Source organism: Oncorhynchus gorbuscha, linkage group LG15 (assembly GCF_021184085.1).
Source record: "Oncorhynchus gorbuscha isolate QuinsamMale2020 ecotype Even-year linkage group LG15, OgorEven_v1.0, whole genome shotgun sequence".
Lineage (NCBI taxonomy): Eukaryota > Metazoa > Chordata > Actinopteri > Salmoniformes > Salmonidae > Oncorhynchus > Oncorhynchus gorbuscha.
This window is the reverse complement of record NC_060187.1, coordinates 10,712,119-10,727,393: the sequence shown is the minus strand read 5'-3', so window position 1 is coordinate 10,727,393 and position 15,275 is coordinate 10,712,119. Positions and strand designations below refer to the sequence as shown.

General features: G+C 41.3%; 1 protein-coding gene across 7 annotated transcripts in view; it reads right to left on the bottom strand.

Moving 5' to 3' along the window:
- LOC123996610 (complement factor H-like) overlaps window positions 1-15,275 on the bottom strand; it is a 45,954-nt gene that overhangs the window by 15,180 nt on the left and 15,499 nt on the right. For 4 of the 7 annotated variants that reach the window (XM_046300106.1, XM_046300109.1, XM_046300108.1 and 1 more), the window contains exon 1: window positions 3,076-3,313. The exons of 1 other annotated variant lie outside the window; for it this stretch is intronic. Coding sequence is in view for 1 of the 6 variants with exons in the window: in XM_046300113.1 (XP_046156069.1) it covers window positions 14,177-14,196 (20 nt within the window). In the remaining 5 variants the exon portion in view is untranslated. Of the gene's footprint in view, window positions 1-3,075; window positions 3,314-12,079; window positions 12,694-14,156; window positions 14,197-14,245; window positions 14,409-15,275 lie in introns of those variants that run through there. 2 more of the 7 variants (XM_046300113.1, XM_046300112.1) reach the window with 2 other exon arrangements.

Here is a 15,275-nt window from a genome sequence, read left to right as displayed (position 1 = left end):
TAGGTTGGTGGTGGATGGAAGGCCGTGTTTCCCAACAGAGTCCTTTGTCATGTGAAGAATGTCTCTGGTTGTAAATTGGATACGTTGTAGTAACGTCGTTGTGTGGTAGATGGGATACTCTGTCTGTTTTTTATTTTCTTTTATTTATCCGTTATTTTACCAGGTAAGTTGACTGAGAACATGTTCTCATTTGCAGCAACGACCTGGGGAATAGTTACAGGGGAGAGGAGGGGGATTAATGAGCCAATTGAAAACTGGGGATTATTAGGTGACCATGATGGTTTGAGGGCCAGATTGGGAATTTAAACAGGACACCAGGGTTAACACCCCTACTCTTACGATAAGTGCCATGGGATCTTTAATGACCTCAGAGAGTCAGGACACCCGTTTAACGTCCCAACCGAAAGACGGCACCCTACACAGGGCAGTGGGAATTGGGATATTTTTTAGACCAGAGGAAAGAGTGCCTCCTACTGGCCCTCCAACACCTCTTTCCTAGCCCACGTTTGCAGCTGCTGTTGCTAACTCAACGGCTAGGAGGTGTCACTTCTGTCGTGAATAAGAGTTCAAAGTTCATACCATTCGCAATCAAAGCTCACGCTGAGGTTGGCTTCGTTCTGTAGTTATTATCTGAACCATTCTGACATCGGATCGTCATCCTAATGTACCCGGAACAGGAGGTTACATGTTTGTGGAGGGAGAAGGGTGTGTTTCACAGTCTACAGCCCATGTCTCTTCACAGGGGCGGGCCACTTATTGAGCAGAGCCCTAACTTTATGAAAACCCAAATCTCTCATTTGGAAGCTAAAATTACATTTCATCTCTTCACCAATAATTTTATATTTAAACATTTGAATTGCACAACAATTCCATGTGAATCTGACTATAATGTGTAGACATTCCACTGTAGAGGTTGTCTTCCTATCATTGATGTGAATGTCTCAGATGACAACTGACCTGACATCATATTCATTAAGTACCAACGCATATGTTCAACTGGTCGGATTACCAAAATATGGTTCCTTTCCCCCCACCTTCTGATGTTCCCAGAATCTCTATGTTAAACCAAGGGATTTTCAATAGTCCCATCAGAAGGGTAGAGAGGAAAAAGGGGGGAAGAGGTATTTATGACTGTCATAAACCTACATCCAGGCCAGCGTCATGACGGATTTTTTATGTGTTATCCCTCGCAAGGCTGCCCACCCAGACGGCATCCCTCAGATCATGCGCTGACCAGCTGGCTGATGTATTTAGGGACATATTCAATCTCTCCCTATCCCAGTCTGCTGTCCCAACATGCTTCAAGATGGCCACTATTGATCCTGTACCCAAGAAGGCAAAGGTAACTGAACTAAATGACTATCCCCCCATAGCACCTACTTCTGTCATCATGAAGTGCTTTAAGAGACTAGTCAATGATCATATCACATCCACCTTACCTGTCACCTTACCACCCCAATAGGTCCACAGAAGATGCAATCGCCATCACACTGCACACTGCCCTATCCCATCTGAACAAGAGGAATACCTATGTAAGAATGCTGTTCATTGACTACAGCTGAGCATTCAACACCATAGTACCCTCCAAGCTCATCATTTGGCTCAAGGCCCTGGGTCTCAACCCTCCCTGTGCGATTGGGTCCTGGACTTCCTGATGGTTCGCCCCCAGGTTGTAAGGGTAGGCAATAACACATCTGCCACACTGATCCTCAACACAGGGCCCCCTCAGGGGTGCGTGCTTAGTCCCCTCATGTACTGCCTATTCACCCAAGACTGTGGCCACACATAACTCCAACACCATCATTAAGTATGCCGACGACACATGGTGGTAGGTCTGATCACCGACGATGATGAGACAGCCTAAAGGAAAGAGGTCAGAGACCTGGCAGTGTGGTGCCAGGACAACAACCTCTACCTCAATGTGAGCAAGACAAACACGCTTATTGTGAACTACAGGAAAAGGAGTGCTGAGCACATCCCATTCACATCCATGGGACTGGAGGGGAGGTCGAGCTCTTCAAGTTCCTTGGCGTCCACACCTCTAAGGACCTATCATGGTCCAAACATACAAAAAAAGTTGTGAGTAGGGCTCTGGAGGCTGAAAAGATTTGGCATGGGGCCTCAGATCCTTAAAAACGTTAAACAGGAGCTCCATCGAGAGCATCCTGACCGGTTTCATCACCACTTGGTATGGCAACTACTAGGCATCCGACCGCAAGGTGCTACAGAGGGAAGTACGAATGGCCTACTACATCACTGGGGCTTAGCTCCCTGACATCCAGGACCTCTATACCAGGCGGTGTCAGAGGAAGGCCCTAAAAATTGTCAATGACTCCTGCCAACCAAGTCAAAGACTGTTCTCTCTGCTACCGCACAGCAAGCGATGCTGGAGCGACAAGTCTAGGACCAAAAGGCTCCTTTAACAGCTTCTACCCCCAAGCCATAAGACCACTGAACAGTTAATGAAATGGCTACCAAGACTATTTGTATTGAGCCCTTATTTTAATATTATTTAAACTTGTTTTTTTGCACCGACTCTCTTGCACAGGCTCAATGTAAACTGACTGGAATATAACCACACATACTACAATGACACTCCAACACACACGGACACAGACATATGCATATTGTCATCACGCACACATCCTTCCCACTGTTCACGTACGCTGCTGCTACTCTGTTTATTATCAGCGTCACTTTACCCCTACCGACAGTACATGTAAATATTATCTTACCTCAACTACCCCGTACCCCTACACATTGAATCAGTACTGGTACTGGCTTCATTGTTTTTTTATCTACTTATTTTTCCTTAAATGTATTTAGCACATAACTCTGCATTGTTGGTAAAGGGCAGGTAAGTAAGCATTTACCGGTAAGGTATTTGCCACATGTGACAAATTAAAGTTTGATTTGATTTAGTTGTGCAGCATTTGATAAAAGTAGCATAGCAAACACATCAGTTACGTTTGCTCCCTTTGTATAGTCTAGTCAGTCTTACAGAGTAATTGGTGGATACTAACACAATGTGGGCACTACAAGCATGTGAGAAAGTGAAAGAAAACACATCCTTACCAGTCTGAGCTGATGAAGCATCCACATTCACCCATACCACCAGACACAGCAGAGTCAGAGATGATTTCATGTTGATCAAATGGTAGATGCAGTAAAAATGGAAGGAGTAGAAGATAAATATAGAGTGTCTACCCCAAAGTTAATGTTTGTCTACAGAGTTCCAGCCCCCAGGGAGCACTGAAGAGTGGGGGACAGATCCAAAATCCTGAAATACTCAAAAATATTGATTTCAATCTATTGCGGTAGAATCACCGAAAATATCACACAGTTTTTGTGAAAAGGCTCAATAGAAAATGCTCTGGGTGGGGGAAGTACCCTCCCACACATGGACATGCAGTAATTGGACTGCTGTGTCATCACCCCTTGCAACAGGCTAATGAAGAGAATGCAGAAATGATTATTTCCAAGGAATTTGTCAATTGTGTTGCTTTAGCCTTTGCTTTGTATTGTAAAAGGTTTTATTTTCGGTTGAATATAACCTCATTTATTTTGCCACGTGTGTGTGTGTATATATATATATGTATATATGTATATATATACGCCACGTGAAAAATATAACGCTATAAATCCCTAGAAAGATAAAGATATTGCTCAGCAGCAGAAGGACATCAGTGTCTGCCAGGATAGCTAACTACTACAGTATTTCAGCACAGCTGAAGAGAAAACAACCTACTATTACAGGCCCAGGCCACTAGAGGGCCTGGTCACGCCTTAAAGGGAAATGTCACCCTGACTCTGCTACAGCATATTGTCAGAACTATATGGTCTGAAAGATACGCTTTTTGGTCTTCAGACTACACCTGTAACCCCAAGCTCCTTCTGACCACCTTCTATATGACCACCTGTAACCCCAAGCTTGTTCTATATGACCACCTGTAACCCCAAGCTTGTTAACCCCAAGCTTGTTCTATATGACCACCTGTAACCCCAAGCTTGTTCTATATGACCACCTGTAACCCCAAGCTTGTTCTATATGACCACCTGTAACCCCAAGCTCGTTCGATATATAACAAACATCAAAATTATCAAAACAACAGGCTGGAATGAGCTTGGGGTTCCAGGTGGTTGGATGTAGCCTGAGGACCACAGAGTTTATTTCAGACCATGTCATCAAATAAGTCTCACCCCTTTCTCTTTTTACCTTTTGTCTTTGTAAAACTCAGGTAATCTGGTGTCCTTCCACAGTGCTCTGCTGAAAAATACCCTAAAGCGGCAGCATTTTGGGTTCACCAGCATGAGGGAAGGGGCACACCTTGCGGTTATGGTGCACAACAAGATTGTGGGACAAAAAAGAGAGCAAGGGACACTGAAAAACAACAACAACAAAAACAGTCATAACACAATACAAAAACATGGCTCCAAAAATCCAAGAGCTTCTATTGGCAAGAATGATCTGTCAAAGTCAATGGACAGGGAGAGGTTTACAGGGGTTTTTGTGTTATTGTGTATGAGAACGATTTGAAAGGTGCCATACACAATAATTCATAGTGTATAAGAACTGCCCTCCTGAGACTTTTCACAGCCCCCCCAGCCCATTAACTTAGTTGACTGATCTTTCCTCTCAAAAGAAGCTTCCAATGTCCCCCAATATCCGTACAAAATGCACTAGTGTGTCTCTAAACACTTATGTTACAATCGTTTGACACCTTTACCAACAATGGCATGTTGCTCTACGTCCCTTCAATACATTTTTTACCTTGGTAACACCACAACCATGTATTTTCAAGAGTACAATTCTTCTGCAAGAGGCCCAAACAGTTGTGCTTAAGGTTTATGAGTCCGACACCACTTCTGTCGTGACTGAGCCTGGTTAATATGACCTGTCTCCCAGCAGAACTCTGGAAACACTGAAACAAGGAAGAACAAGAAGAAGTGGAAGAAGGACAGGAAGAGGCCCCAGCCACAAGCAGCTAGAGAGCAGAAAGGCCAGCAGGAAGTGATGGGTGTGGCCAGACTATATGCAGATGTTCCTCTACCAGAGGCTATTCTTATACGCTACACCACCGTTGAACTCAAGCCCTGGATTAAAACTACTGGAGTTGCCTGATGGCATGTGGGCCATGAAGCAGATGTCACCACGGACTGTATGAAGGGACCAATGTGTTACCTAATATTGTTTAGACATGTGTAAAGGATACAAGGTGTTATGTAAGTTTGTTTAGACGTGTAAAGGATACAATGTGTTACTCAGCAAACTGGATGTAGTCTCTCACAGTGCCATCCTTTTTGTTACCAAAGCCCTGTCTACTACCCACCACTGCGACCTGTATGCTCTCCTTGGCTGGCCCTCACTATGTACTCATCGCCAAACCCACTGGCTCCAGGTCATCTCTAAGTCTTTACTAGGTAAAGCCCCATCTTATCTCAGCTCACTGGTCACCATAGCAACACCCACCAGTAGCACGCGCTCCAGCAGCTATATTTCACTGGTCATCCCCAAAGCCAACACTTACTTTGGCCGCCTTTCCTTCCAGTATTCTGCTGCCAATGACTGGAACAAATTGCAATAATCACTGAAGCTGGAGTCTTATATCTCCCTCTCTAACTTTAAGCATCAGCTGTCAGAGCAGCTTACCGATCACTGTATCTATACACAGCCAATCTGTAAATAGCACACCCAACTACCTCACCCCCATATTGTTATTTATCCTCTTGCTCTTTTGTACCCCAGTATCTCTACTTGCACATCATCATATGCACATCTATCTCTCCAGTATTAATGCTAAATTGTAATTATTTAGCCTCTATGGCCTATTTATTGTCTTACCTCCCTACTCTTCTACATTTGCATACACTGTACATAGATTTTTCTATTGTGCGTTTGTTTTTGTAACTGTGTTGTTTTTGTCGCACTGCTTTGCTTTATCTTTGTTTATGTAGTCTAACTCTGAGGATGTTGTCCCATCTTGTAAAGCATTGGCTTGTCTAGCACATGTGGCTGAGGATAGTTTTGTCTCATCTACCAGTGAGGTTTATGGCTGAGGATAGTTTAGAGCTAGTCTCATCTACCAGTGAGGTTAAATCATGTGGCAGTTTTGGCTAATCTCATCTACCAAGTTAAGTCTTGTTCTGAGGATAGTTTAGAGCTAAAAATACATTGAGGGTTACCAGGTAAAACATATGTATGGTCATTATTGAATCAGTAAAAAGATGTTCAAATACTGTACTTACATAACCCTTATATAAAATGGACATGTCTATGGAACAGAATGTTGTTCACTCAGCCTTGTTTTCTAGGGGCAAAATGGGAAGGCCTACCTGGCTAAATAAAGGTTAAATTAAATAAAACATTTGTAGTATGTTGAACACCACATGTATATACTTTAATATTGCTTCAATATTGTTTCTGGTGATAATATTGATAACTGAACTTAGATGAGTCAGAGGCACTTTATTTAATGATGGACAATCATGAAACCTGAACCTAATATACAATGTTTGTCCAACAAGAAAGAAGAATTTGGCTTTGGCCTAACAGCAGCCAAGAGAACTCTAATTGCTCATGATGGCAAGCCCCATACAGTCTGCCAGGAATCAGTGTGTGAATATGTCCAGCAATTTCCTCCTTCAATAGACATAGCATCAACTTGAACTGTCGATCCATGATCTGTGAATGGGAATCAACTGCATCATGCAAAATCAGACAATATTGACATTTGGAATACAACTCTTGACAGCTTTCCAAAATCCCTCTGCGTTAATGATGACATGTTTTGTCATTTATTATCACCTTCCCAATATACATCCCTCTCTCTCCCCCTCCCTCTCTCACTCTCTCGCAAAGTTCCTATTCCCCTAATCATCATTTGGTATTACTTTGGTCCTGTGGAGGGAGTAGGTCCCTGGAAGGATGCATGTGTATTTGTGGAATGTCTGTTGGTTTGTGTCTTTTTGTCCTGTCAACCCCCCAAAAAGGTACAAAGTATAAACTATACGATTGGAATAGCAAACAGAAATCTTCCCTATTGTTTTTACATGTAAAACTATTGACTATATTATCCTATACTTGTTCTTCCACTATCCCTACTGTTGCAATTATTGATTTAGCTAAATAATATACATACATATCTACAATATTCTAATATACATACTGTAGGTTTAGAGCTGCCTCATCTACCAGTGAGGTTAAAGTATGTGGCTGAGGATAGTTTAGAGCTATCTCATCTACCAGTCCACTAGGTTAAATCATGTGGCTGAGGATAGTTTAGAGCTAATCTCATCTACCAGTAAGGTTAAAGTATGTGGCTGAGGATAGTTCATCTACCAGTGAGGTCTCATCTACCTGTGGTCCTGAGGATAGTTTTAGAGCTAGTGTCATCTACCAGGGTAGTGAGGTCCCCATGTGTAGGCTAGTTTAGAGCATCTGGCGTTTATAGGCAGCCTATGTAGTGGGTTCGATCCCCGGGACCAGGCCTATACGTTTTAGAATGTATCTCACACATGACTGTAAGTCGTTGGATAAAAGCGTCTGCTAAATGGCATATATTATTATTATTATTATTATATTATTATATTATTATCATATATATTACCAGTGAGGTTAAGTATGTGACTGAGGTTAAGTATGCACAGCATGTAGTAATGGATAAAGTTAAATGAGCATAGTTTAGAGCTAGTTACCAGTGAGGTTAAGCCCATATTATGTACCAACTAAACAAAACATTCCAGAGCTAGTCTTCTTGCCATGAGAATTGAAAGCCAATATTCCTGCCTTAATGTACAAGAACATTCAGTGAAATGGAGGGCACTAAACAAAACATTGAGATGTATTGAAATCAATATTCCTGCCTTAATGTTCAAGAAAGAGTGACACCACATGAATATTTTGAAATAGATGGCAAAGAACAAATGAATATTTTTAATCAAGGATATTGTTAAATAGATAAAAAATTGGGGATAATATTCCCAGATACTGTAAATATGAACCAGAGGTCACCACCTTTCAACCTACAAACAGTCTCATTTTGGGTTTAAATGAGACTGTTTTAGGTTGACGGTTTTTTTGCAAATTGCAACTAAACATTGTTTTCATTTTTTTGCAAATTGCAACTAGCTACATTGTTTTATACCCTTTCACATAGCTACAGTTTTATGCAACATGATTACATTGATAAAGCCAGTTGGTGTAAAACAGGAAATGTGATTATTTTGAAAAAAAATGAATGACTATGAATGAAAGACACATTCCATCTCAATTTATTGTATTCCTTTGAAGCCATTGTTTTTTTTTGTGGTAATATCCATCTTTGCATGACATTTTTTTTTAAATGTATTACCCACAATACTCTAAAAACACATCATTACAACACAGATACAGCACATAAATCTGTGTTTTTACTGAAATATTAACATGGTTGACTACTACTTTATTATTTTAAGTAAAGACATCAAACATAATAAGAATATGATATTGTTTAGGACCTTGAGCGTGGCCGAGGTGCACCAATGACCAGCTCGGAAACCAGATTGCATAGCGGAGAAGGTATGGTGGGATTCGAAATGTTCGGTAATCTGTTTGTTAACTTGGATTTCAAAGACCTTAGAAAGGCAGGCTAGGATAGATACAGGTCTTTAACAGTTTGGGTCTTTAGTGTTTCCCCTTTGAAGAGGGGGATGACTGCGGCAGCTTTCCAATCTGTGGGGATCTCAGACGATACGAAAGAGAGGCTGAACAGGCCAGGAATAGTGGTTACAACAATTGCGGCGGATAATTTTAGAAAGAGAGGGTCCAGATTGTCTAGCCGAGCTGATTTGTAGGGGTCCAGATTTTGCAGCTCTTTCAGAACATCAGCTATCTGGATTTGGGTGAAGGAGAAATGGGGAGGCTTGGGCAAGTTGCTGTGGGGGGTGCAGTGCTGTTGACTGGGGTGGGAGTAGCCAGATGGAAAGCATGGCCAGCCGTAGAAAAATGCTTTTTGAAATTCTCAATTATCGTGGATTTATCGGTGGTGACAGTGTTTCCTAGCCTCAGTGCAGAGGGTAGCTGGGAGGAGGTGCTCTTATTCTCCATGGACTTTACAATGTCCCAGATCTTTTTGGAGTTAGAGCAACAGGATGCAAATTTCTGTTTGAAAAAGCTATCATTTGCTTTCCTAACTGCGTGTGTATATTGGTTCCTAACTTCCCTGAAAAGTTACATATCGCGGGGGCTATTCGATGCTAATGTTGTACGCCACAGGATGTTTTTGCATTGGTTAAGGGCAGTCAGGTCGGGAGTGAACCAAGGGCTATATCTGTTCCTGGTTCTACATTTTTAAATCTTTTGAAATTCCTCAAGATCCTCAAAAAGTTCTACAGCTGCACCATCGAGAGCCTCTTGACTGGTTGCATCACTGCCTGGTATGGCAACTGCTTGGCCTCCGACCGCAAGGCACAACGGAGTGTAGTGCAAACGGCCCAGTACATCACTGGGGTCAAGCTTCCTGCCATCCAGGACCTCTATACCAGTCGGTGTCTGAGGAAGGCCCTGAAAATTGGCAAAGACTCCAGCCACCCTAGTCATAGACAGTTCTCCTCTTTAATTACTTGTTATCTCTTATCTCTTAGAATCTCTTATTCTTATCAGTATTTATTTTAACTGCACTGTCGGTAAGGGGCTCGGAAGTAAGCATTTCACTGTAAGGTAACATTACATCTGTTTTATTTGGCGCAAGTGACAAATACAATTTGATTTGATTTTGGCTTGAATTAAGTAGCTTAGTTTTGTTATTTGGCTACTTGAAGAGAACTAGGGCCTTCCAATGCATTGTGGAAAAGTGTTCATCTAATTCTATTGAATGAAGACCTGAAACAAGTATAACATCCTGGCATTTTAACCTTACTTGATTTTTAAAAATTCACATTCCAATTAACATTCTATTTTTGCATCCTGAGATTGCATTGTTTCCCGCTACTTGTTGATTTCAGTAGCACATCCCCATATCATAGAGCTTCTTTGATGTCTTGTGTTGGTTGTTGCCCAGTGACAGTGCTGTCGACAGAATTTTGTAGCCGCTACTTCTAGGGTATGTGTATGCCAATAGGACTGTGTTTTTGGTATTGAAACTATTGCTTTGTTCCCAAAGTTTGTATTATTCTGTGTAATTTGTTCCCAGGGGAGGTGGGGGGTGTTTAGGCAAGAGCCCTGCGGGCATACATAACCTGTAGTATTTACTGTCTATGCACACTAGGTAAGACCTGGATGGACTACCCCCTGTATTTTGGTTGTCGCGCCAGGAGGTTCTGAAAGGTTAGGTATGTAGTGGGTAGGAGAGGACTCAAACTTTTACTTTCTTTGCTTTGGTTCCGTCCAGCCCCTTTTACCCACATTACCATGTTATGGAAATAAATTCCCTGTAAAAGGATATAGTCTCTGTCATCCTTACCCGCACTTACAATCACATACCTCTTTCACTCCACGGGGACTTGAGTTGTAGCAGGGTGTTGCGTTCCCTCCAAGAGACGTACGTAACACGTCAGTTAAGAACACATTTTTATTTACAATGATCACCTCCACAGGGCAAACCCAGACGACGCTGGGCAAATTGTGCACCGCCTTATGCTACTCCCTATCACTGCCGGTTGTGATACAGCCTTGAATCGAACCAGGGTGCCGCCTCAAGCTCTCACAGCCTGGTACGGCAACTGCTCCGCCCACAACCGTAAGGCTCTCCAGAGGGTAGTGAGGTCTGCACAACGCATCACCGGGGGCAAACTACCTGCCCTCCAGGACTCCTACACCACCCGATGTCACAGGAAGGTCATAAAGATCATCAAGGACACCAACCACCCGAGCCACTGCCTGTTCCCCCCGATATCATCCAGAAGGCGAGGTCAGTACAGGTGCATCAAAGCTGGGACCGAGAGACTGAAAAACAGCTTCTATCTCAAGGCCATCAGACTGTTAAACAGCCACCACTAACATTGAGTGGCTGCTGCCAACACACTGACTCAACTCCAGCCACTTTAATAATGGGAATTGATGGGAAATGATGTGAAATATATCACTAGCCACTTTAAACAATGCTACCTAATATAATGTTTACATACCCTACATTATTCATCTCATATGTATACGTATATACTGTACTCTATATCATCTACTGCATCTTTATGTAATACATGTATCACTAGCCACTTTAACTATGCCACTTTGTTTACATACTCATCTCATATGTATATACTGTACTCAATACCATCTACTGTATCTTGCCTATGCCGCTCTGTACCATCACCCATTCATATATCTTTATGTACATATTCTTTATCCCCTTACACTTGTGTCTATAAGGTAGTAGTTTTGGAATTGTTAGCTAGATTACTTGTTGGTTATTACTGCATTGTCGGAACTAGAAGCACAAGCATTTCGCTACACTCACATTAGCGTCTGCTAACCATGTGTATGTGACAAATCAAATTTGATTTGATTTGAGATGCAGTGCCTTAGACCGCTGCACCACTCGGCAGCCCCTCATGCAAGGGTTTGTCCATTATTAGCCTATGAACTAAACAAAACATTAACATTATATCAAATGTTTGCTTGCATATAATTGAAGGTCAATATTCCTGCCTTAATGTTCAGGAGTACATGGCAAGGAACACCACAGGGACATTTTAACAGATATTGTCTGGTGGCTTCAGTATCGTATAAAATACTTGAAATTCCCAGACTAAAGAGTAAATAAAAACACATTCATGTTGTACAATCAATTATATATGGATGTGTTTGTCCAAGACAGTTTCCAGTAATCACTTCCAGTAAGCTGAGATTGCCAGAGGCAAAAAGTAAAACAAAAAAGCATGACCAACTGAGACATTACTTATACTGTCCTGAGACCCTGGAGAAGATCTACTCTAGTAGCTATAGGTGCATGATAAGAGACAACTGGTTTACAAGAATAATCAATGACAAGTGATACTGACCTGAGAAATAGTTTGTCAGCTTTAATGTCCATTTGTTAGGTTAACATCTGTAAATCTTATTCTGTTGTACTGTAGCCTTGTAAAGACTCATGGAGACAACGTGTCATCTCTTTTCCACGACTTTATTGTCTTGATAAGGTCAATCACAATCATAACAGTTGTCCACTTATATTACACCTTCAGGTAATGAATCACACAGCTGGGAGATACAGGATAATATTCACACATTATAGAGCGTGTCGGTCTAATCCTGAATGCTGATTGGTTAAGACCGCATTCCAGCCGGTGCCTATTCCACAAGCTACCACCGGCTAAATCTATGACTTTAAAATGCCTATTTACTCTGTTCCAACTGACTGCACAATCCACTGCCTCATCAGCCCAGCCAGGCAATTTATAAACTTGATAGAATGTTCACACAATCACATCTCTTTGTACTAATACAACAAATGCACCATTTTAGTCTAGCTTTAGATAGCTGTACTGTTATAGTGAAGCTGACACAGATGATTAGAAAGATACTGTTATTTTGTTACAATGGTACAAAGTCAAATGATGAAAAATACACCTCATGTGCTCCATTACTGGATGGCTCACATTTTTTCTAAACCTAAATTAAACAAGTGACAACGACACCACAAAAGCAAATATGTTCTCCTTGCACATAAAGACGTCTTTGTAAGGATTCTTGCATTTGATGGACCAAACATCATGACTCTGTAGGAATGAAATCACATGACAGGATAATCAGAGTCTGTGGAGTAATATTGCTGATCACTAATACTATGGATCAGTCTGGAGTAATACTGCTGATCACTAATATTATAGATCAGAGTATGTGGAGTAATACTGCTGATCACTAACAATATAGATCAGTTTGGAGTAATACTGCTGATCACTAATACTATGGATCAGTCTGGAGTAATTCTGCTGATCACTAATACTGTATATCAGTCTGTGGAGTAATCCGGTTGATCACTAATACTATGGATCAGTCTGGAGTAATTCTGCTGATCACTAATACTATAGATCAGTCTGGAGTAATACTGCTGATGACTCCTACTATAGATCAGTCTGTGGAGTAATACTGCTGATCACTCCTACTATAGATCAGTCTGTGGAGTAATACTGCTGATCACTCCTACTATAGATCAGTCTGTGGAGTAATACTGCTGATCACTCCTACTATAGATCAGTCTGTGGAGTAATACTGCTGATCACTCCTACTATAGATCAGTCTGTGGAGTAATACTGCTGATCACTCCTACTATAGATCAGTATGTAGAGTAATACTGCTGATCACTCCTACTTTAGATCAGTCTGTGGAGTAATACTGCTGATTGCTCCGACTATAGATCAGTCTGTGGAGTAATACTGCTGATTGCTCCGACTATAGAGGAGAGTAGACAGTGTTTAACCATGTGAACTTTCACTGTGTTTTAATGATTAGAGAAATGACTGCTGCTTGCTGTGATGTTATACTCCATGTTTCTGTTATGCTTCACTGATAACCCCATCACATACTATTCATATTACTGTTTATATCATTGAATACAATACTGTTCATTATACTTTTCATAACTGTTTGTTATACTGTTCATAATACCTTTTATTATACTGTTCATAACTGTTTCTAATACTGTTTGTAATACTGTTCATTATACTGTTCATAACTGTTTCTAATACTGTTTGTAATACTGTTCATAACTGTTTCTAATACTGTTTGTAATACTGTTCATTATACTTTTCATAACTGTTTCTAATACTGTTTGTAATACTGTTCATAACTGTTTCTAATACTGTTTGTAATACTGTTCATTATACTGTTCATAACTGTTTCTAATACTGTTTGTAATACTGTTCATAACTGTTTCTAATGCTGTTTGTAATACTGTTCATTATACTGTTCATAACTGTTTCTAATACTGTTTGTAATACTGTTCATAATACCTTTTATTATACTGTTCATAACTGTTTCTAATACTGTTTGTAATACTGTTCATTATACTGTTCATAACTGTTTCTAATGCTGTTTGTAATACTGTTCATTATACTGTTCATAACTGTTTCTAATACTGTTTGTAATACTGTTCATAATACCTTTTATTATACTGTTCATAACTGTTTGAAAGGTTTGTGTGATTAAAAGACATGCCACTCTCCTTGTTAATTTAACTTACCCATTATGTTCATCATCTACCTATGAATAACGATGGCTACCTAAAAAGCAAAGAACAAATCATTTTGGTTATACAGTCAGAAGGTTACACTAGTGGTCTCATTGAATATGATCAAACAGGTGGATTGATTTTCATAAAAAAAGCTTTAGATCAAAATGAGAAAATGCTTTTCATTTCTATTGTATTAATCTGCAGTAGATAGCTCACAGGGCATCCTGGACTTATGCATTCCATATATTAGATGATGTTAAACTGTCATGTTTGTCATTTATTATCATGTCTTGTCCCTGTGCTCCCCATTCTGTTCGTTTCCCTCTGCTGGTCTTATTGGGTTCTTTCCCTCTTTCTATCCCTCTCTCTCCCCCTCCCCCTCTCACTCTCTCGCTCTCTCTTCTCTCTATCGTTCCGTTCCTGCTCCCAGCTGTTCCTATTCCCCTAATCATCATTTAGTCTTCCCACACCTGTTCCCGATCCTTTCCCCTGATTAGAGTCCCTATTTATTCCTTTGTGTTCCGTTCCTGTCCCGTCGGTTCCTTGTTTAGTATTCACCGTGCTGTGATTGTGTTTCGCCCTGTCCTGTCGTGTTTTTTGCCTTCATCAGATGCTGCGTGTGAGCAGGTGTCTCTGTCAACTACGGCCTGCGCCTACCCGAAGCGACCTGCAGTCTGTGGCCGCTTCTCTTGTTATTCCCCTCTACAGACTAGAGGATTTCTGTTATTCCCTGTTTGGACTTGAATAAACTCTGTTTCTGTTAAGTCGCTTTTGGGTCCTCTATCACCAGCATGACAGAAGGAACCGACCAAGGAATGGACCCAGCGACTTCAGACGCTCGTTACACTGCCGTCAAGATCCAAGGAGCCATGCTCGGCAGACACGAGCAGGAATTGTCTGCTGCTCGCCATGCCGTGGAGAACCTGGCCGCTCAGGTTTCCGACCTCTCTGGACAGTTCCAGAGTCTACGTCTCGTGCCACCTGTTACTTCCTGGCCTGCCGAGCCTCCAGAACCTAGGGTTAATAACCCACCTTGCTACTCCGGGCAGCCCACTGAGTGCCGCTCCTTTCTCACGCAGTGTGAGATTGTGTTCTCTCTCCAACCCAACACATACTCTAGAGAGAGAG